The sequence below is a fragment of the Phocoena phocoena genome, chromosome 1 (genome assembly GCF_963924675.1).
Source record: "Phocoena phocoena chromosome 1, mPhoPho1.1, whole genome shotgun sequence".
NCBI classification, from domain to species: Eukaryota; Metazoa; Chordata; class Mammalia; order Artiodactyla; family Phocoenidae; genus Phocoena; species Phocoena phocoena.
The window spans coordinates 128,755,801-128,779,486 of NC_089219.1; the positions used below are offsets into that span (position 1 = coordinate 128,755,801).

At 39.6% G+C, this 23,686-nt stretch overlaps 1 protein-coding gene across 7 annotated transcripts in view; it reads left to right on the forward strand.

Moving 5' to 3' along the window:
- The window catches only part of DNM3 (dynamin 3), a 574,033-nt gene that overhangs the window by 212,593 nt on the left and 337,754 nt on the right, over nucleotides 1-23,686 (forward strand). For all 7 annotated transcript variants that reach the window (XM_065883171.1, XM_065883141.1, XM_065883152.1 and 4 more), the window contains exons 8-10: nucleotides 5,403-5,538; nucleotides 8,049-8,116; nucleotides 11,642-11,780. In XM_065883171.1, the coding sequence (XP_065739243.1) occupies nucleotides 5,403-5,538; nucleotides 8,049-8,116; nucleotides 11,642-11,780 (343 nt within the window). The remainder of the gene's footprint in view (nucleotides 1-5,402; nucleotides 5,539-8,048; nucleotides 8,117-11,641; nucleotides 11,781-23,686) is intronic.

The window sequence follows — 23,686 nt, forward strand, 5'->3', positions numbered from 1 at the left end:
CGGATATTTTCTCCCATTCTGAGGGTTGTCTTTTCGTCTTGTTTATGGTTTCCTTTGCTGTGCAAAAGCTTTGAAGTTTCATTAGGTCCCATTTGTTTATTTTTGTTTTTATTTCCATTACTCTAAGAGGTTGATCAAAAAAGATCTTGCTATGATTTACGTCAAAGAGTGTTCTTCCTATGTTTTCCTCAAACAATTTTATAGTGTCTGGACTTACATTTAGGTCTCTAATCCATTTTGAGTTTATTTTTGTGTATGGTGTTAGGGAGTGTTCTAATTTCATTCTTTTATATGTAGCTGTCCAGTTTTCCCAGCACCACTTATTGAAGAGACTGTCTTTTCTCCATTTTATATCTTTGCCTCCTTTGTCATAGATTAGTTGACCATAGGTGCGTGGGTATATCTCTGGGCTTTCTATCCTGTTCCATTGATCTATATTTCTGTTTTTGTGCCAGTACCATATTGTCTTGATTACTGTAGCTTTGTAGTATAGTTTGAAGTCAGGGAGCCTGATTCCTCCAGCTCCGTTTTTTCCCCTCAAGACTGCTTGTGCTATTTGGGGTCTTTTGTGTCTCCATACAAATTTTGAGAGGATTTGTTCTAGTTCTGTAAAAGTTGCCATTGGTAATTTGATAGGGATTTCATTGAATCTGTAGATTGCTTTGTGTAGTATAGTCATTTTCATATTATTGATTCTTCCAATCCAAGAGCATGGTATATCTCTCCATCTGTTGGTATCATGTTTAATTTCTTTCAGCAGTGTCTTATAGTTTTCTGCATACAGGTCTTTTGTCTCCCTAAGTAGGTTTATTCCTAAGTATTTTAGTCTTTTTGTTGCAATGGTAAATGGGAGTGTTTCCATAATTTCTTTTTCAGATTTTTCATCATTAGTGTATAGGAATGCAAGAGACTTCTGTGCATTAATTTTGTATCCTGCAACTTTACCAAATTCATTGATTAGCTCTAGTAGTTTTCTGGTGGCATTTTTAGGATTCTCTATGTATAGTATCATGTCATCTGCAAACAGTGAGAGTTTTACTTTTTCTTTTCCAGTTTGTATTCCTTTTATTTCTTTTTCTTCTCTGGTTGCCGTGGCTAGGACTTCCAAAACTATGTTGAATAATGGTGGTGAGAGTGGACATCCTTGTCTCGTTCCTGATCTTAGAAGAAATGCTTTCATTTTTCACCACTGAGAATGATGTTTGCTGTGGGTTTGTCATATGTGGCCTTTATTATATTGAGGTAGGTTCCCTCTATGCCCACTTTCTGGAGAGTTTTTATCAGAAATGGGTGTTGAATTTCGTCAAAAGCTTTTTCTGCATCTATTGAGATGATCATATGGTTTTTATTCTATTTGTTAATATGGTGTATCACATTGATTGATTTGCGTATATTGAAGAATCATTGTATTCCTGGGATAAATACCACTTGATCATGGTGTATGATCCTTTCCATGTGTTGTTGTATTCTGTTTGCTAGTATTTTGTTGAGGATTTTTTTTTGTGTGTGTGGTACGGGGGCCTCTCACTGTTGAAGCCTCGCGCATTGCAGAGCACAGGCTCTGGACGCGCAGGCTCAGTGGCCATGGCTCATGGGCGTAGCCACTCTGCGGCATGTGGGATCTTCCCGGACCGGGGCACGAACGTGTGTCCCCTGCATCGCCAGGCGGACTCTCAACCACTGCACCACCAGGGAAGCCCTTGTTGAGGATTTTTGCGTCTATATTCATTAGTGATATTGGTCTGTAATTTTCTTTTTTTGTAGTATCTTTGTCTGGTTTTGGTGTCAGGGTGATGGTGGCCTCATAGAATGAGTTTGGGAGTGTTCCTTCCTCTGCTGTATTTTGGAAGAGTTTGAGAAGGATGGGTGTTAGCTCTTCTCGAAATGTTTGATAGAATTTACCTGTGAAGCCATCTGGTCCTGGACTTCTGTTTGTTGGAAGATTTTTAATCACAGTTTCAATTTCATTACTTGTGATTGGTCTGTTCATATTTTCTGCTTCTTCCTGGTTCAGTCTTGAAAGGTTATACCTTTCTAAGAATTTGTCCATTTCTTCCAGGTTGTCCATTTTATTGGCATAGAGTTGCTTGTCGTAGTCTCTTAGGATGCTTTGTATTTCTGTGGTGTCTGTTGTAACTTCTCCTTTTTCATTTCTAATTTTATTGATCTGAGTACTCTCCCTCTTTTTCTTGATGAGTCTGGTTAATGGTTTCTCAATTTTGTCTATCTTCTCAAAGAACCAGCTTTTAGTTTTATTGATCTTTGCTATTGTTTTCTTTATTTCTATGTCATGTATTTCTGCTCTGATGTTTATGATTTGATTCCTTCTGCTAACTTTAGGTTTTGTTTGTTCTTCTTTCTGTAGTTCCTTTAGGTGTAAGTTTAGATTGTTTACTTGAGATTTTTCTTGTTTCTTGAGGTAGGCTTGTATAGCTATAAACTTCCCTCTTAGAACTGCTTTTGCTGCATCCCATAGGTTTTGGATCGTCGTGTTTTCACTGTCATTTGTCTCTAGGTAGTTTTTGATTTCCTCTTTGATTTCTTCAGTGATCTCTTGGTTATTTAGTAATGTATTCTTTAGCCTCCATGTGCTTGTGTTTTTTACGTTTTTTTCCCTGTAATTCATTTCTAATCTCATAGTGTTGTGGTCAGAAAAGATGCTTGATATGATTTCAGTTTTCTTAAATTTACTGAGGATTGATTTGTGACCTAAGACATGATCTATCCTGGAGAATGTCCCATGCGCACTTGAGAAGAAAGTGTAATCTGCTGTTCTTGGATGGAATGTCCTATAAATACAAATGAATCTATCTGGTCTATTTTGTCATTTAAATCTTGTGTTTCCTTATTAATTTTATGTCTGGATGATCTGTCCATTGGTGTAAGTGAGGTGTTAAAGTCCCCCATTATTATTGTGTTACTGTCGATTTCCTCTTTTATAGCTGTTAGCAGTTGCCTTATGTATTGAGGTGCTCCTATGTTGGGGGCATATATATTTATAATTGTTATATCTTCTTCTTGGATTGATCCCTTGATCATTATGTAGTGTCCTTCCTTGTCTCTTGTAACATTCTTTATTTTAAAGTCTATGTTATCTGATATGAGTATAGCTACTCCAGCTTTCTTTTGATTTCCATTTGCATAGAATATCTTTTTCCATCCCTTCACTTAAAGTCTGTATGTGTCCCTAGGTCTGAAGTGGGTCTCTTGTAGACAGCATATATATGGATCTTGTTTTTGTATCCATTCAGCAAGCCTGTGTGTTTTCGTTGGAGCATTTAATCCATTCACGTTTAAGGTAATTATCCATATGTATGTTCCTATGACCATTTTCTTAATTGTTTTGGTTTGTTTTTGTAGATCCTTTTCTTCTCTTATATTTCCCACTTAGAGAAGTTCCATTAGCATTTGTTGTAAAGCCGGTTTGGTGGTGCTGAATTCTCTTAGCCTTTGCTTGTCTGTAAAGCTTTTGATTTCCCCATTGAATCTGAGTGAGATCCTTGCTGGGTAGAGTAATCTTGGTTATAGGTTCTTCCTTTTCATCACTTTAAGTATATCATGCCACTCCCTTCTGCCTTGTAGAGTTTCTGCTGAGAAATCAGCTGTTAACCTTATGGGAGTTCCCTTGTATATTATTTGTCGTTTTTCCCTTGCTGCTTTCAATAATTTTTCTTGTCTTTAATTTTTGTCAATTTGATTACTATGTCTCTTGGTGTGTTTCTCCTTTGGTTTATCCTGTATGGGACTCACTGCACTTCCTGGACTTGTGTGGCTATTTCCTTTCCCATGTTAGGGAAGTTTTTGACTATAATCTCTTCACATATTTTCTTGGGTCCTTCCTCTCTCTGTTCTCCTTCTGGGACCCCTATAATGCGAATGTTGTTGCGTTTAATGTTGTCCCAGAGGTCTCAGGCTGTCTTCATTTCTTTTCATCCTTTTTTCTTTATTCTGTTTCACAGCAGTGAGTTCCACCATTCTGTCTTCCAGGTCACTTATCCATTCTTCTGCCTCAGTTAGTCTCTATTGATTCCTTCAAGTGTATTTTTCATTTCAGTTATTGTATTGTTCATCTCTTTTTGTTTGTTCTTTCATTCTTCTAGGTCTTTGTTAAACATTTCTTGCATCTTCTCGATATTTGCCTCCATTCTTTCTCCAAGGTCCTGGATCATCTTCACTATCATTATTCTGAATTCTTTTTATGGAGGGTTGCCTATCTCCACTTCATTTAGTTGTTTTTCTGTGGTTTTATCTTGTTCCTTCCTCTGGTACATAGCCCTCTGCCTTTTCATCTTGTCTATCTTTCTGTGGATGTGGTTTTTGTTCCACAGGCTGCAGGACTGTAGTTCTTGCTTCTCCTCTCTGCCCTCTGGTGGATGAGGCTATCTAAGAGACTTGATGGGAGGGACTGGTGGTTGGTAGAGCTGGCTGTTGCTCTGGTGGGCAGAGCTCAGTAAAACTTTAATCCACTTGTCTGCTCATGGGTGGGGCTGGGTTTCCTCCCTGTTAGTTGTTTGGCCTGAGGCAACCCAACACTGGAGCCTACCTGGGCTCTTTGGTGGGGCTAATGACAGATTCTGGGAGGGCTCACACCAAGGAGTCCTTCCGAGAACTTCTGCTGCCAGTGTCCTTGTCCCCACAGTGAGCGACAGCCACCCCCCACCTCTGCAGGAGACCCCTCCAACATTAGCAGGTAGGTCTGGTTCAGTCTCCCCTGCTGGGGTCAGTGCTCCTTCCCCTGGGCCCCGATGCACACAGTACTTTGTGTTTGCCCTCCAAAAATGGAGTCTCTGTTTCCCCCAGTCCTGTCAATGTCCTGCAATCAATTCCCACTAGGCTTCAAAGTCTGATTCTCTAGGAATTCCTCCTCCTGTTGCCAGACCCCCAGGTTGGGAAGCCTGCCGTGGGGCTCAGAACCTTCACTCCAGTGGGTGGACTTCTGTGGTATAAGTGTTCTCCAGTCTGTGAGTCACCCACCCAGCTGTTATGGGATTTGATTTTACTGTGATTGCGCCCCTCCTACCGTCTCCTTGTGGCTTTTCCTTGTCTTTGGATGGTGGGGTATGTTTTCAGCTGAGTTCCAGTGTCTTCCTGTCGATGATTGTCCAGCAGCTAGTTGTGATTCTGGTGTTCTCGCAAGAGGGAGTGAGAGCACATCCTTCTACTCTGCCATCTTGGTTCCTTACTTTTAAAATATATATTTTAAATTAAATGTCTGAAATAAATCTTAGTAACGTGTATTTCATATAGTTACATTTTGAGTAATGAATAGAGTGCAATGTTAATTTTGCCAGTAGGTGCCGCTAAGAACACCAGGAAAAGAATTGCTAACCATAGCAAATTAAAATGAAAAATGCGAAACCTTGTAACTTTAACTTGAATTTATTTCTCTTTCACAATTATAGGATGGTTCAGCAATTCGCTGTGGACTTTGAGAAGAGAATTGAAGGGTCAGGGGATCAAGTAGATACCCTGGAGCTCTCAGGGGGTGCTAAAATCAATCGTATTTTCCATGAACGTTTCCCTTTTGAGATAGTAAAGGTTTGTACCAAATGTTATTTTTCCTTTTGTTTCATTTCATTTCTGTATTCTGTTCTACATAACTTTTCATCAAATGTTATATGAGTGGTAAGTGGTTTTCTTTAATCAAAGGCTCCACACTCAGGTAATGAGATTTAGGAGAGAAGTTATTTTCTTACTGATGGTTCTGATTTTATTTAATGGGATCTAATGATATTTCAGTAATTCAACAATGACTAATTGGTTTATTTGTTGTCTAGTTAATTTAAAAATATTTCTTGAGTACCGACTGTGTACCAGTGGTCTACATGCCAGGGATCAAGACAGAGATACTGTCTGGTGGGAAAAGACAGAAAATTAACAAATAAAAAAGGAAAAAAGTATCAAGTATTATTATGTAACATAATATGAGAGAAAGGGGAGTTGCATAAGCCACTTTTTTTTTGGTCAAGCATAAGAGCTAACATTTATTTAAAATTTTTTTATGGAATATTAATTTATTGGATTATATAAGATGAAAAAAATTAAAGACTAATAATCAGAAACTGTTCACATAAGAACATAATTAAAAAAGTAGAACATAAGTGTAAGCACATTGGAATTAACATTTTATGAAAAATACAAATGGTAAAACTTGGTAGATAACTCAGGCACTACCAGGAAACAATTATCCATAGTTCCCCATTGGCTAAGCCAGTTTTGATGGAATATTCAGACAAGGTCTCTCTGACTATGAGGCCTTTAAAGCATGACCTGAATGGCATGAAGAGGCCACCTGTAAGTATCTGGAAGAAGAAGGTTGTTCAAGGCAGGAAGCCTAGGACAAAGCCCTAGAACAAGCACCTGTACAGCAGGTGAGGAACAGCTGAGGCTGGGGTAGAGCTGATGAATGGGTGGGGGGGAAGAAAATGAATTCAGAGGAAGGAAGTGCCCAGTTTACACAGGGCTTTCTGTGTTGCTATGAAGTGTTTACATTTAACAATGGAAAGTTAGGGGAGAGTTTTAAGGATTTGGCTGGTGATTTTAAAAGAACACTGTGTGGGTTGGATTGTTAAGGGGCAAGAGTGGACTGAGGGAGACAAGGTGAGTTAAACAGTAGGGCCAGAGCAGGGGTGGATCCATTTTCTGTGGGGCCTGAAGCCTATACAATTTTGGGGAACCCCTTGAAGGAGAAGAATACAAAATTATAAACACAGACATGCGTCTTGGAAGGAACTTATGCAAGGGAAAAGTCCTGAAACTTAAACTTCTTTAGCTTTATAGTAAAAATGCCTCAAAAGAGAGGCTTGAGAGAAGTGGATGGATTTGTGATATTGGAGGTAGAGTCAATGGGGGTTGGATTGATATGGGAGATGCAAAAAAGAGAAGATTCAAGATGACTCCCAAGGTTTTGGCTGGCACAATTGAGCAAGTGTTAGTGCCCATCAGATGAGGGGAACTGAGGAAAAGTTCAGTGTGGAAGTATGAATCAAGAGTTTTGTTTTGGTTATGTTCAGTTTGAAATGCCCAATAGGCAGCTAGGTAGTTTTAGGGACTATGTTACTTGCCTTACATACAGAGGCGGGTGCTTATTTCTTGATGTGGGAGGCAGATGGGTAAATAGACAGTTTCATTAAAATGTGCTAGGTAAAGTGACAAACTTCAACACAGGGTGCTATGGAAACAAGGCCCACAGACATGAATCCCAGCCGGACTGTGTAAAGGAGGCTGGCTTCTGAGCTGACTTAAGAAGGATGAGCAGGTAGTTAAGCAGGAAGAGGTGGGATTAGTCGAGGGAGAGGTTGTTCCAGACAGAAAGGGTGGAATGGTAAAGACTGAGCTGTGGAACTAAAGCAGTTCATTGCTCTATGGCATAAAGTGTGAGGGGGGAAATGGACAGATAATGAGGCTGGAGAGGCCAAATCTCAAAAGTTAGGGGCTGAATCAAATGTTTTCTTGACGTCCCTTCCAGGTCTAAGCTCTATGACACTTTGATCCTACTTCCAAATAAATTTAAGATACCTAGAACTTATGGGAAATTTTTATACAGTATTCTATCCTGTGTTGGATTGGCAAAATATTATTAATTTCCTCTTTTAAAGAGGCTTTGAACTCAGATGGTTAAAATGGCCAGAGAGAAAAGACAGCCATTGTTAATCTCAGCACAGCTGGACTGCTATTGTACATCAGGTGACACTCTTATTTATGCATTCATATATGAATACATTTACTATATTCAGCAAAAGAATGAAGAATTATATATTCAAATGAATAGCCAGATTTATGTCCAGAAGTCATCCTTTATGCACAGCACTCCTTATCTATAATAGAGTTAAAATCCGCTACACTAAAACTCCCAGAAATCCCTAATGTTCTGTGTGTGTTGCCTTGAACTTTATATAAACAGATGTTTTGACCATCTGGGTTTAGGTTAGGAAAGACATGAGTCTTTATTAATAATGGAGTCAAGTTATTCTCATTTTTTAATATTCAATGATATTATTATTCAAAGGAATTAAGTGTCATAACTGTGGCTCATTTTGCATCTGCAGATGGAGTTCAATGAGAAAGAACTGCGAAGAGAAATAAGCTATGCAATCAAAAACATACATGGTATCAGGCAAGTGCTTCACATTTTCCTTGTCTTCAGTTCAAGCTACTAAAAAAAGTTAATGTTCATGAATGGCTAGTGAAGTAGCCTTTTCATCATCTGAGCAGAGTAGAATATAGAGGTGGGAGTAAGAAATAGGAAATCCTCGTTTGGATTCAATGGTAATTTCTAGTATTGGCATACTGTCTGTTTACAATTAAAAAAACAAAAACCCTTTCTGCCCTCACAGCACTGTGCTCTGAACAATCAGGGATTTACTGATGAACAAGACCTTGTTCTTCAGGGCTCTGTATTTCAGGGACAGAGGCCAGACTTGCTCATAAGTGATCATTACTTACACAGAGACCAAATAGATTAATTTTGGCTGGATTTATGGGGCAAGATTGGGAAAGATTAATGAAGGTGGTTGCTTTAGAGTCACACCTTGCCTGTTTTGAGAACAAGAATGATTTCAGCAAGCAAAGGTGTCTGTGTGGATACATGTGCTTTGTGTGTGTGTGTGTCCGTTTGTGTGTGTATGGGGTAGGTGGCAATGCAATGAGGTGTGAGAGGAGGGAGATTGTTGAGGCTGGAGGAGAAAAGAGGGGGCTTAAAGTGGAGGGAGTAATGTGAGCAAAGGCATGGAGGTGGCAAAAGGCAGCACGTATTCGTGGAGCAGGAAGCCATACATTTGGACTGGAGTTAGGAATGTAGACAGGAGAGCGGAGGGACATGAGGCTGGGAGGAGAACTTGTACCTGAATTCACCCTTGTATGAAGTGGGATTATTTTCATTTACTTTCATTACAGAAATAAATGATAAAAAATAAATGAATTGATAAAAATAATTGATAAAAAAATAAATGGATTTAAAACACACATTTCTTGAGTTCATGTATAGAGGGCTAAATACAATGTAATGGAGCATATGTTAAATTGAGGCGTCCTGAATTCAAGGTAAGAAAACAGGTTGCCTACTTCATGATCATCTTACATGAAGGAGGGATCCCCAGTCCATTGGCCAGTTGTATCTCAGCTTTTGCAATAGGGCCAACTTTAGACTATTTTGGGAACAGAGGCTGAGAGAGCAAAACTTGACCCTGAGTGTGCATGTGATGGGTGATTTTCCAAAGGAGTTATGACATTTGAAGTATCTATCCTTACAAAATTTAGAAAATCTCCTCTACAAGTCTCAAATAGTATGGGCAAATATGCATTCACAAAGTGAAAAGGAGACAACATCTATAACCACATCCAATGTTTTTTTTCTTAACCTTCAACAGGGTTTCTAGTTCCCTATTAATTCTATTCCCTGTCCGTCAAATCCAGAATACATTTCGTACAGAAACTATGTCTTGCTCTTTAGCTGGGCAGAGCTAGTATGTGAACATACCGATTTGATAAATGCAGTGGAACCAAATTACGTTTTGTGGTGGGGGTGGGTCATAAAGTATTTTACTTAATCAAATACAGTAGTTTTACTTGGCTTTTAAAACTCCTTACCAGTTACATTTTCGTTGAATGTAACTGCAAAAGCTCAGTAATTCAGGATTGTAGATTTCTGATTTACATGCATACCAACAGAAGAGATTGGTTGTTACTATTATTCTGGAGTACATTTGCCTATAAGATGATAAGAAGTGCACAATGTCCTGAGTATAAGACATATTAATGGTGTGATTATTTATGCCCTTAAATACACTTAATTTGAAGAGTTTTGTTCCCAACTGATTCTGTTAGATATTTGAATAATAGAAAGCATCTTTGCCCACTGGGGACCCACCTTATGGTCCTTCTTCATTCTGCTAACACTGAGTGCCAATGATGAGCAAGGGATCCCTCCTTGTGGGGAAAACAAAGATAAAGACAATAATGACTCTCCCTACCAGTGTAGTAACAAGACTAAAATATGTGCTCAGGCTATTGTAGTGCAAAGTAGGATGCTGGGATTCAGAGAAGGAAGACCTAGTCAGCGGCAGGACTGGAGGAGGCGAGCTGTAGGATGTGGTTATTTTTGGTCTGGTCTTTGAAGCACAGGTGGGATTTGGACAGGCTGAAATTGTGGGAAAGGTGAAATGAACATCATACATGAAGGAAAAGACATAAAATATTAGTATGAATATGTTTGTGGAAAGGCAAATGGTCTGGTTTGGCTGAAACATAGCGTTCATGAAAGGAAGGAGGAAAATAACCTCAAAGGAAGATTAGGGACAGACGGGGGAAAATTTTTAACGTCAGACTAAACAATGTGGATTTTATTCTGTATCCAAAGTGGAGAAATTACAATTACAATATAATATGATTGCTACAGTACAATTAGAAATGGAGGTGGGCACAGGGTGCTAAGTAAATAAGAAGGGACATAGAATAAGGCTGCTAAAATGGAAGTGTTAAAGAAATCTCCCAGGGCTTCCCTGGTGGCGCAGTGGTTGAGAGTCCGCCGGCCGATGCAGGGGACACGGGTTTGTGCCCGGGTTCGGGAAGATCCCACATGCCATGGAGCGGCTGGGCCCGTGAGCCATGGCCGCTGAGCCTGCGCATCCGGAGCCTGTGCTCAGCAACGGGAGAGGCCACAACAGTGAGAGGCCTGTGTACCACAAAAAAAAAAAAAAAAAAAAAAAAAAAAAGAGAATTCTCCCAAAAGAGGTACCATAAGACTGAGTGTTTCAGGAAGAGAAGGTAACCATATAAGGGGGATGGAGGAGGGTCTAGGATGGGGAGGATCAACCACCAACATCTGGAGCCTGCACGTCTTTGGGCATGGCATATATCAGGGTTCAGGATCCCTCTTATTGTAGCTTTTCTCCATTGACCTTTTGTTTAAATATGAGTAATCATTTTTTACTTTTTTATGAAACACGCACACATGCATACACATACCTGCTTTCCTGAGCTTCTGTACAGCATGAGAAAAGCATTGTTATGACATCAGTTTGAATTAATTCCATCCAAATGAAAAGATACTTGCTACTTTGGTTATTGTTTGTCATTTTTGTAAATTCACAATTTAGGCATTCTGGGCTCTAAGCTAGTTCCACTTAACTGCCTTCCTTTTCCTTCAGCACCCCAGGACCTCAAACTGGGAACCACTGAGCTCACTATAATACAGCTCTCCTGGAAAGAATATGTTGTGTAGTCCAGGAATGCTACTATTTCAGTGTTCAGAAAGTGAAGATAATTTTCTACTCCATGAAGGAGAAGAGAGGATTGCTTTTGGAATATTTTAGAAATAGAAATGTAAATTTAGGACACCATTTCTGTTGTAGCATTCCTTTGTATTGCTGTGAACCAGTGAGTTGACAGTTAAATATTGAGGGTCACATTATGAGCCTTGAAAACACTTTGGGAACTGTTTTTAGGTAATGTTAATCACCTATAGAATGTATTAAGGATATTATTACAAATGATACTGTGGATAGAATAAATCACTATGTAACTTTTAAACTAGGCTTTTTGCATGCTTTAAGTAGCATGTCAATTAAAACATTTTTAAGAAGAGTATTGAATATCATTCAATTTAAAATATCTAATGTGCTGCTTTCTTTCTTACGTTCAGGACAGGGTTGTTTACTCCAGACATGGCATTCGAAGCAATAGTCAAAAAACAAATTGTAAAGCTGAAAGGGCCTTCCTTGAAGAGTGTAGATCTGGTAATACAAGAATTAATCAACACTGTCAAGAAGTGTACCAAAAAAGTAAGTTTGAATTATGTAACTTTGCAACCAGTAACTACTTGGTTTACCCATCTTTCCTACCCTGCTACATACCTCTCTTTCCTTGACTCTCCACTTTGTCATAGAAGGTTGTGTGTTTGCTCAAGGGGAAAGATTGTGAAAAGTACTGAATGGGAATTGCTTTCATGATATATGGGCATATTGACTTCTATCACCCCATTCCAAATAGGGTTGTTGTCTTAATCAGGTAAACATCACTTTAGAACAATTAAGTGAATGCCCTAAACCAATTTTTCCTGTGATGCATGGATGGGAGTAATTGTTAGGGGGAAGGAATCAGTGATATTGTTTGTAACAAAAAGGTAATTCTTCTAAATTTTAAATGAATTCCACTTGAATCTGGATGTTCTGGGAAGGGGCACTGTGGTATAGTAGTTAAGAGCCCAGCCTCTGAGGTCCAGTTATCTAGATTCAAATCCTGGCTCTGCTATTTACTTGCTGTCTGACCTTGAGCATCATACTTAATCTTTATATTTTTGTTAATTTCTGTGTAAAATGGAGATGATGATGATGATGATGATAATGATAATGATGATGATATCACCTCAGTGAGGATTAAACAAGATGATGCCTGAAACCCATGAGGCACTTAACACATTGATTAAACATAGTAAGTGCTCAGTAAATGGTGGTTAATCTATAAATGGCCATTTTTAGTAGCACCCAATATTCCCTACCTTGTAATATTTATTGTAATATTTATTGATGGAGAGTAGTGGGCAAGAGACTTCCCAATCTGGGGGCTCTTCACTGAGAAACATGGAGGAATTGTGCTGGATTCCATCCATTCCATAGGGACATGAAAGGGGTACCCTGTATTGGAAAATATAAGAAGGGAATTACTGATGGTGTTAGGATAGGGTAGGCCTAGCCCTATGGCAGTTACTATTGTTACTTTGATTATTTCTTGAAAGTATAGATACTTCTGATTTTGTTAGTTTTGTTACCCTTCCCTTTCTGTATGGTTACTATGAGTAACATTCCTGAAAAACCAGTGAGAAGAAAGAGAGAATGAGTATGAGTGTTGGTTCCCAGTTACCTTACAGAAAAACTCAGATGAGGGAAAGGTGTAAGTAGTGAAAGAGGAAAGGAATCTAAATTTAGGAATTCAGGATTGTCAATGCTAAAAGAAAAGGAGTTAGGTAGAACTAGCTTGGGGCCCAGAAGTGGCTCTGTAGCTTCAGATCCCTTCTCTAGACTTCTTACTATTCTTCTACCTTGTTCCTTAAAGTTCTATTTTCTCTTCTCTAAAATAGGAAAACGCCATAGGCATTAAGGGACTGAGGAAAGGGAAAAGAATGCACATGGGGAAGAAAAAAATGTCTTTATGCCAGCTCTTCGTTTGGAAACTTGAAGCCATTTGATAATACTTCACATCCCTCCTGTCCTTGCCTATACCTCAAAATATAGTTAGTCTTGTCACCTGTATATTGGCCTCCTCTTAACTGACTTGCTGAACTAACTGAAACTGCATTCTCTATTTAATCACATGGATTGCCGCCCTCAGCACATAGATGTCTTCTTCAGCCAAAAGCTTCTCTTTAGGTTGCCCATGCATTCCTGCTTCCACCAGTTAAGTGGTCTTCTTTCCAATAGCCAGTTGTGCTGTGTTTGTCCTCAAACCTGTTTAGCCAGTTTTCCTTCTTATTTTAATTATGTAGGTTAAGTGAAGAGTAAATAAATTGATCAAATGCAGGAAAGACTTTGAATTTTGTTTCCATAAAAATCCAGCTTTAGAATGACTTAATAAAGGTTAGCTACAAAAGCTTTGCAATTGATTACATGTAGGTAGGACAAGGCTAAAAGTATATGGGGGGGGGGGCGGTGATAAAAATCTAGATGGGCTCTGCATTCAGATGATTTCCCGAGTGTCTTTATGTTTCCCCTCCACTTTAAAGAAAGCAAAACTGGAAATCACAGATGAAGGATGTGGTTTATGTAAGACAGAAGACGCATAACTCCAATCAGCAGATCCATATGCAGAGAACAGGCCTTGGCCTCACATCAAAAGATTGGCACATGTGTGTACATTTATGTTTTAAGTTATATAAAGTGTTTATGGTATGTATGAATCTTTTTTTTTTTTTTTATCACTTCCCATTGTATCCAGCTTACTGGAAAACCAACAGTTGGTGCCGATGGCATGGGACGAGACAGCTTCTTCCTGGACGCTTTTTGGCTTTTATTCTTTGCTTTTCACCCTTTGAACCTCCTTTTCCATTAAGCTCTCTAGACCAGTGGTGGTTGTATATTTGTACTGTCTTCTCAAAACATTTTATATGTTGCCTTAAATAAAACCTAGCTTTCTCCCTGAGATTATTGTTTACCCTTCAGCTCCCTTCACTGAAGGATATTTATTGGCCCAAACTCAAAGAATCTTAGGGCCTGGATCAGGCATGACATTTGTGTACTTCTCCATTTGTGGCTTCCAAACATTATTCCTTCACCTTCCTATAAAAAGTCTTCCATTAAGGCCCGGGTGTTACCAGCTCTGCCACCCTTCTCTCTTCTATTCACTGTCACCATCAGGTCCTGGTCACTGCCTTGTATTCATCAAGATATTTAGAACTTGTTTTACATTTTTCCTCTCCATCCTAAATTCACCTTCAACTTGGATGACTTCAGTAGAGGTCATGTCCAACACCCAGCAGCTGCTGCTCTTGGAGATCTTTGACTGCAGTGGTTCTCCATTCATTCCACACTAGCATCACACTCCTTGTGACCTCTTCCAGTCCCTGTCATGGTGGACAAATGTTCTACCAAAAGATTCTTCAGAAATTTAAAACTCTAAATCTAGGGTTTTCAGAGCACTGATTACCCCCTTCTACCCTCTTTTAGCTTTTAAGTCAGTTGGAAAATTAGTAGGAAAGCTTAAAGGAGAATTGAAATTTAGTATCTGCTTTGCTGCTGATAAATCTAGATTGGAAAACATGGCTGGGATTTCCTGCTGAAGTGGGAATCTCCCGTTACTTCCTCTTCCAGCCATTAACTTCAGAGTCCACAGTGGCGGAGAGAGTGAGATGTGCACCCAGAAGGAGCACAGCGTTTTTTGGCTAACCTCACACCTACGGGCCTCTACAGTGAGCAGTGATGGAGTGCACCTGCTCCACGAAGCAGAGAGCTGTGAGCCAACACAGGTCAGGGGCTCATAGGTCTCCTTTTGTCTTCTCTTTTTTTTTTTTCTTTCCTGCGAGGTGACGAAAATGACAAGGGCTTCTCCCGTAGTACTTTCTCAAGAGAGAAGAAATGTTGGTGGAAGTTCCTACTTTATGAGTGAGGTGTGAAAGGTGCTGGGGAGGAGGAAGGGAGAGAGCAGTTCTTCTCCATACCTAAATTCTGCCACAGGGTCCAACCCTTCCAGCTCTCTCACTCCTTTACTCTCCCTATAACCAGTCTTTAAACTCAGAGACCTTCAGACCTTTGGCTTCTTTTTTTTTTTTTTCTTAGCTACCTGTCTCTTCCGGATTTTATTATATTTCCTGACCATTGTATCAGTCTAGGTCCAATCAGAAGAGAGAAACCACACAGCAGTTTGAACAGGGAACAGTTACTATAAAAATGTATTAAGGGCTTCCCTAGTGGCACAGTGGTTGAGAATCCACCTGCCAATGCAGGGAACACGGGTTCGATCCCTGGTCCGGGAAGATCCCACATGCCACAGAGCGACTAAGCTCGTGTGCCACAACTACTGAGCCTGTGCTCTAGAGCCCGTGAGCCACAACTACTGAGCCTGCATGCCACAACTACTGAAGCCCGCGTGCCTAGAGCCCATGCTCCACAATGAGAGAAGCCACTGCAATGAGAAGCCCGCATACGGCAACGAAGAGTAGCCCCCGCTCGCCACAACTAGAGAAAGCCGGCATGCAGCAACAAAGACCCAACATAGCCAAAAATAAATAAATAAACAAAATAAATTTTTTAAAAAATGTATTAACTATAACATGGGCTTAGAGGAATGAGGGATTGGCTAGTAAGAAGTTAAGAGAACAACTGAATATAGGGGTAGAAGCTGTAAGGAGCAGATGCTAAGGTACCACCTTTAGGGGAACATCCAGGAAAGAGGGCCCCTGACCAGGGCTAAGACTGGGACTTCCTTGAAGTGGGCCTGGATGTGGCTCACTGGGTGGCAGAAAAGTTGCCGTAGTGTCATGCTGCAGTGAAATCTGCCCTCTGTGCTGGGAGGGAAAGGGTGTCCATGGGGAGGTGTCTCCTTGGAGACACTCTGCTGCAAACTGTTCAAGGTGGGGACAGTGGCTGCCTTGTACTGCAGTAGCCTGCTTTAGTCTGCCTTTTCCTCCCTCAGTGTCTCTCCAGGCCCCGCCTCTCCTGACAAAACTTCACTTGGTGCCAGCCAGCAAAGGAAAAATACTTAGAGGGCCCAGGATTATTTTCACAGAGTGGGCAAGCAGGTTGAATTTGGAGCTGAGAGGCAATAAATTGACAAGCAGTGCATTTACCTTTAACTTTCTGATCTGTTACTTTAATTCCTCTTGGATTAACTTTGCCACCTGTTAAAACTCTAAGGCTGGTCGAATTTACTATTTGTGTTTTACCTCCCTTTCCCCCAGGTTGCTGAAGAGCTTGGAGACAACCCTCTATCTGTGTGGATTAGTGCCACATAATATACCCATTGTCTTCAGCATCTCATTAATTAGTGACTTGCAGTGTTCTCCACCATAGTGACGTTAAACTTTTAACACTCTTTTCAATATGCTTTGCTCATCACTTTCAGTAATGATTTCACAGAGAGAATAGAGGCCATAAATGGGAACATTAATTTCTAGCCCCCAAAGCTATGTGTATTCCCAGCCATGCCCATCCTTCTCTCTGTCTCTGTTGAAGTATTAATCCTGACCAGGGCTGGGCTTCTACTTGTACTCTCAGCTACTTAAGGAACTTACTCTCTGGATTCCTCTGTTTCCTGAATCATCGCCTTCTCCGTCACATTTTAAAAGAAGTCAATGTATAAATATATTTATGTCTCTCCTGACTTATAAGTAACAAAAACCTGTCTTCTGTCCTATTCCTCTCCTTTTCATCATGGCCAACCTTCTTGGGGAAAAAAGTAGTTTGTGCTTGGTATATCTTTACTGTCTCATCTCCAGTTAATTCCTTAACCCTCTGAAGTTTGGCTTCCACCCACCACTCTATTGAAATAATTATGGTAAAGGTTAACCAGAGACTCGATTGCCAAATTGAAGGGACACTTATTCCCGATATTGAATTCCACTCTCTTTTTGAAGCTGACACCTCTCTTTCTTGGATTCTCTTCCATCTTTCTCATGATTCTTCTTCCGTCTCCTTCAAGAGCTTATCCACATTTGCCTGCGTCTAAACACTGGAGTCCCCCAGAACTTGCTCCTGGTTTCCTTCTCTTCTCTCGCCTTTCTCCCTGGCAGATCATATCTCCCATAGTTCAACTACCACTTAAAACATTGTTGATTCCCAAATCTATACCACCAGCTCAAGCTTCTTAACTGAAACTGTCTACTCTACAGTCTACTGCAACTACCTTCTCTTCTTCCTTAAGGCTCTAAACAGTTTGTTTTCTTTTCCCCCCACAAACTAAATTACTACAGTGACCTCCTAACTGATCTTACTGCTTCTAGACTGGTCATATTCAAATTCATCCTCCTCACTATTGTCAAAATGGCCCTTCTAAAATACGCACACATATTTTTTGCCTGTTCCCTCAGAATTATTCAGTGGTTCCTTATACCTTAAGAAAGTTCAAATCATTTGTGATTGTGTTTAGTTTTCACCATCTGATCCCTGAATAACTCTCCAGCTACATCCGTTGTCACTTTTTGCTTGCTTCAGCCCTTCTAAGTGATTTGCACTATTCACAAAGATTTTTTGTGCCTTTAATATTTGTACATGTGATTTTGTTTGTTTAGAGTCTCCTTAAGATATAGCTCAGTCATCGTTTTTCCTAAAGGGCCTCTGTGAGCCCTTTCTTGGTCTCCATCCTCACTCCCTTCTTAGTGCTTTAATTGTAACCCTGTGTTTATTTCTATCATAACAATTATGATACTGCACTGCAATTTGTTTGTAATTTATTTGTTTAGGTGAATGCCTCTTCTTGCTGATGATAAGCTCCTTTCAAAAAAGAGCTGTCTTTTATCTTATCTTTGACACCTAACCCATTGACTAATCCTACATGAGACATTCTATAAATACTTATTAATAATTTAGATATTTTAAAGTTATCCTGATGGCAAAGAAATCTGTACTTGGTTTAAAAATAATATTTTAATCACTCCTTTTTAAAAAATTTTTTATTTTATATTGGAGTATAGTTTCAGTTGTACAGTGAAGTGATTCAGTTATACATATATATGTATCTATTCTTTTTCAAATTCTTTTCCCATTTAGGTTATTTTGGAATATTGAGCAGAGTTTCCTGTGCTATGCAGTAGGTCCTTGTTGGTTATCTACTTTAAATATAGTGGTGTGTACATGTCAATCCCAAACTCCCAATCTATCCCTCCCCCCAGTTCTTTTTCTGAGATCTTGGATCACCTTCACTATCATTACTCTGAATTCTTTTTCCAGTAGATTGCCTATCTCCACTTCACATGGTTGTTCTTCTGGGGTTTTATCTTGTTCCTTTATCTGGGACATATTCCTCTGCTGTCTCATTTTGTCTAACTTTCTGTGATTGCAGTTTCTTTTCCACAGGCTGCAAGATGGTAGTTCTTCTTGCTTCTGCTGTCTGCCCTCTGGTGGATGAAGCTGTCTAAGCGGCTTGTGCAGGCTTCCTGAGAGGAGGGGCTGGTTCCTGCCAGGAGGGGCTGGTTCCTGCCCACTGGTGCGTGGAGCTGGGTCTTGTCCCTCTGGTGGGCAGGGCTGTGCTCAGGAAGACTTTAAGCAGCCTGTCTGCTAATGGGTGGGGCTGTGTTCCTGCCCTGTTGGTTGTTTGGCCTGAGGCGTCCCAGCACTGTTGGGAGGGGATAGGTCTTGGGGAGGAAGTGGCAGCCTCCAAGTGGGCTCATACCAATGAGTACTCACCAGAACTGCTGCTGCCAGTGTCTTTGTCCCTGCAGTGAGGCACAGCCACCCTCTACCTCCGTAGGAGACCCTCCAATATTAGCAGGTAGGTCTGGCCCAGTCTCTTATGAGGTCACTGCTTTTTTCCCCTGGGTCCTGGTGCGCATGAGACCTTGTGTGCACCCTCCAAGAGTGGAGTTTCTGTTTGCCCCAGTCCTGTGGAATTCCTGTGATCAAACCCTGCTGGCCTTCAAAGCCAGATTCTCTGGGGGCTCCTCCTCCCATTGCCAGACCCTCAGGCTAGGAAGCCTGACATGGGGCTCAGGACTTTCACTCCTGTGAGAGAACTTCTGTGGTATAATTATTTTCCAGTTTGTGGGTCGCCCACCCAGCAGGTATGGAATTTGATTTTATCGCTATTGTGCCCCTCCTACTGTCTCATTGTGGCTTCTTCTTTGTCTTTGGATGTAGGATATCTTTTTTGGTAGTTTTCAGCTTTTTTCTTTTTGTCAATGGTTGTTCAGTAGTTAGTTGTGTTTTGTTAAGAAAGGGTGAGCTCATGTCCTTCTACTCTACCACCTTGCCACTTCCTCTAGTCACTCCTTTTAAAATGATAAAATTTGGACAGGTTTTCTTTCAAGTATCTATCCTTTTCCTTATTCCTCAATTTGATGTTCTTGATATTTGGCCTTATTATGTCTACCTTCAATTTTTTTTTACTTTAAAACTGGTCTAATTCAAGTCTTTTGTAAAGCAAAATAATCCTCATTAAAGTTGAGTATGCCAGGACTTAATTATTTGACCCCTTTTGAACACAGCCCATAGATAAAGTAACCATATAATTTATTGTCCAACACAGATTTGAGATTAAAAGGGGGAGCTATCAATACTTTCACTGGAATAGTATGAGTAAACCAAGACTGCTCCAGGCAATCTGAAATGTATAGTTACTCTCACTGTATTGTGAATATATATATATATATAAGAATATGTATATGTGAATATATAAACTTAAAACAATAATTTCACTTACAATTGCTCATGTTGAATTTCTTATGTGTAAAATACTTAACTTTTCTTTTCCTTAAGCCACATAAATAAACATCAGTGAAACACATGGGATTTATGTGTGTTCAGATAACAAGGCACAAAGCTAACCTGGGGGAATGCACTTCTTCTCGCATGTTTTCTCACTGTGGTCTCTGGGGCACTGGAGGACAAGACAGGGACATTAGAGCTTTATGAGCTATTTGGCTTCACTCCAGGGACATCTCAACTTTGGAATTTTTCTGGTGGGCATCATCTTTCAGCTGCTTTTCTCTACTGCCTCTTCTCCAGTGCTTCATTGCAGGGTCCTGAGCTTTTTTGCAGGAAGCACTGAGAGGAACATCTTGTTTTTTTAACCACAGTTTAGCAACTGTGCCATTTATTGGCCTCTTGGGAAGCCACATTCTTGGATCACCATCATACCAATTAATTGATTTTTTTCCCCCTGCTTAGAAAAAAGAAAAAACGGTTTGCAAGGAAATAAAAAAAGATACATTAGTTGGTTAATAGAAACACTGGGAAAGATTTTTCATTAAAAAGTGCTGTTAGAAGAAATGCTGAGTTTTGTGGCATGTTAGGTAAGTAGATATCTGACCCTGAATACACATAACTAAGCAGTGAATCCAAAGACCTTACCGCAGCTTTCAAGGCCCTGCATGATCTTGCTCCTTTTCATTTCTAAACTCCTCCCCATCTCCCTCCCCACAGTCCACTCCAGCTACACTGGTTTCCTTGTTTCTTCAACAGGTCAAGGAGATGTGGTGCAGGGCCTTTGCATTTCTCATTCTCAGTGTTGGAAATACTCTGCCTCGAGATGTCTGCATGGGTCACATCCTAGCTTCTTTCAGGTGTTTGCTCAAATGCCACATAATCAGAGTCTTCCTCTGACAGAAAATTATTATTTTCCATCAGCAATTTCACATGCTTCCTTCGAACACACACACACACACACACACACACACACACACACACACACTCATACCATTCTTCATCTACTTACCAAATTTGTTTTTCTTTGTGGCACATACGACCACATGAATTATACTACATACGTCTTTTATTTTTGCTGTGATTGTTGGACAGTAAAGGGACTTGAAGAATGTAAGCTCCATGAGAGTAGGGACTTGGTTTGTTAAGTTCATTACTCTGTTTATAACCCCTGAACATCCAGGTTTTCAATAATAATTATTGAATGAATAATTGAATACATGAATCATGTCTCATTGACTTGGCAGGTGATTTTCCATTTGGCTAAAGTAGTCATTTGAGTAACTTCCATGAAAGCTTGTAGGATGAAAGAGAATAACTACAAAGCATCATGCTCAAATAGGATTTTCTTTTAGGTCTGGATAGATCTGCTCTGGTTTTCACTCTGTACATAAAGATTTGCATTTCATCTCTTCTAACGGCTGGCTGTCCAGTCAAACACTCTGTGCTGTGCTTCTCATACAGCAGATGCCTCATGTAATGGGCCATGGTACTCAGGTTTCAAATCAGGCTGAGTATTAAAGTTTGAATCATTTGTTGGGTTTTATATGAAATTCAGTCCTGGGACTTGACTAAAATTCAAGAGATAGTAATCTCACCTTTTAATCTCACAATTCATTAAAGGATTCATGATCTTTGCAATTAATTCTTAATTTACCCTGGCCCCTGCTTTTCCTCTTACTTTCTGCATGATTTTTCTTGTTCCATTTTAACTGCTTAATAATGTTTACCAGAGATAAATGTGGAAAGAGTGGTGATGAAAACCTGGTTATTGTCTTCAGGTATTGTTTTGAACCAGCACCAATGCCCTCCTGCCCTCCTGTTTGGATGTTTTCTGATTACTTAATGAGATTATGGCTCTTCTGACTACCTTTCAGCTTTATTTCACTTAAAGTTGGGCTTTTTCTTTTAATTCCTTAGCATCTGCTAAATAACACTAGCATTCTCTTCATTTCTTTGTTTAGAAGAAATAATGTCAGATATGTAATGGAGAACATATCAACTTACCATATATGTTCTTCCTTCACAGAGCTCACCATTCCTCCCATCATTTGTAGAAAATATTTGAGGTTTGGGATTTGCCCACTTGGAGAAGGAGGACTAACAGTATTTCTTTCTCTCTGACTACTTTACCCAAGGCCACCCGGGTGGGATCTGGCATCCTTCCCCTTTTTACCAACTTCACTTAGATCTTCCTAGACTTCCTATATGCCACTCCTAAAATATAGAATCCTCAATAAAGAATTTTCCAACTTACGCTTGTGAAGTTTCTTGACCTGTTTTACTAGAATTGTTTCTCATTTTTGATCACTTTTGTAAATGTGAATACTTCTGTTTTTCCTTTTTTCATGACAAATGTGTTGTGCCCAAATAAATATTCTCTCATCTCCTGAATAAATCCACCATTATGCTACACACAAATTAAAAATCACTAGGGGTTTTAAGGGCAGATTTTTTTTTTTTTTTTTTTTTTTTCGGTACGCGGGCCTCCCGCTGCTGTGGCCTCTCCCATTGCGGAGCACAGGCTCCGGATGCACAGGCTCAGCGGCCATGGCTCACGGGCCCAGCCGCTCTGCGGCATGTGGGATCTTCCCGGACCGGGGCACGAACTCTTGTCCCCTGCATCGGCAGGCGGACTCTCAACCACTGCGCCACCAGAGAAGCCCTAAGGGCAGATTTTAATTCACATAAATAGAATAAAATTATTGCATGCTTTTATAAGCAGTGAAATCATTATGGCTACTGAGTTTGTAGTGCATGGCCAACAGTGGTTGGTTTATAGCATTTTGATCAAAATAGAGCCCATATCTTTAGGTCAGCCAAACCATCAACTCAAGTCGTGCACATAAAAGAAATTTTATTCTGGTTTTAGTTCATTTTCTCAGTGGTGTTTGCAACGGAACTGTGAACAGATGGTTACCTAAGAGCCTGAGTCTTTGCTTAAGGCATTGAACTAGTTACTCTTGAAGGTATAGAATCTTGCCTGGCCTTGTGCCTGTTCCAAGAGATACCTAATAGTATGGCTCTCATGATCGGATTAATCAATGGTTAATACATTTTGTAAGTGTATATTTTTATTGAGTAGAAATGTCTTTCAAGTGATTTTTTTTCCTCTAGGGAAAAATGTGCTCCATGCTTAAAATTAAATTTTTATATTGACGTCCCATCAAAATAATTAAACACTACCCTAAATAATACTTAAAATATTGGATTTTATTAAAACATGTTTTTGTATTTAAAAAAATGATGGTGCTACTTTGTCTCAAAACAAGTATAAAGTTTTCTCTTAAAATTATATACTTAAAGTTTTGATTCCTAAATACATGTATATTATTACTCCATTTAATCTTCCTTATTATTTAAGAATATTCAACATAATTTTAACATAAGCTATTTAGAAGTAATTTATCATTTAATAGATGTTTAGCTTCGTCTGGAAGCTTTGCTGTCATTGTTTAAGCATCAAATCTTCTGAGGCCTTCTCAGAGCAGGTTTAGCCACTTCTTTGTGTTTCTCCTTGATTTTTGTGAAATATTTCTCTCGCATAACAATTTATCTGTATAGTCAACCTGCCACTCAAGACTGTGAGTTTTCCAATATCAGGTGCTTTGACATAAACCGAGCTCAGAGCTGGCCTATAGTGGTGCCCAAAGAATGTTTGTTAAATGAATGACTGATGTGAAATAAATTTAAGAATATAAAATTATTATATCCAATAGCAAAGCCTTAATTCCTTGAGCCTGTATAAATCAATTTGCAGAATATTTAAATAATTAATAGAAGAATAAAAATCTAATGATGGTGATTTCTAGGTCAATATTATTTTGGCACACATGATTAAA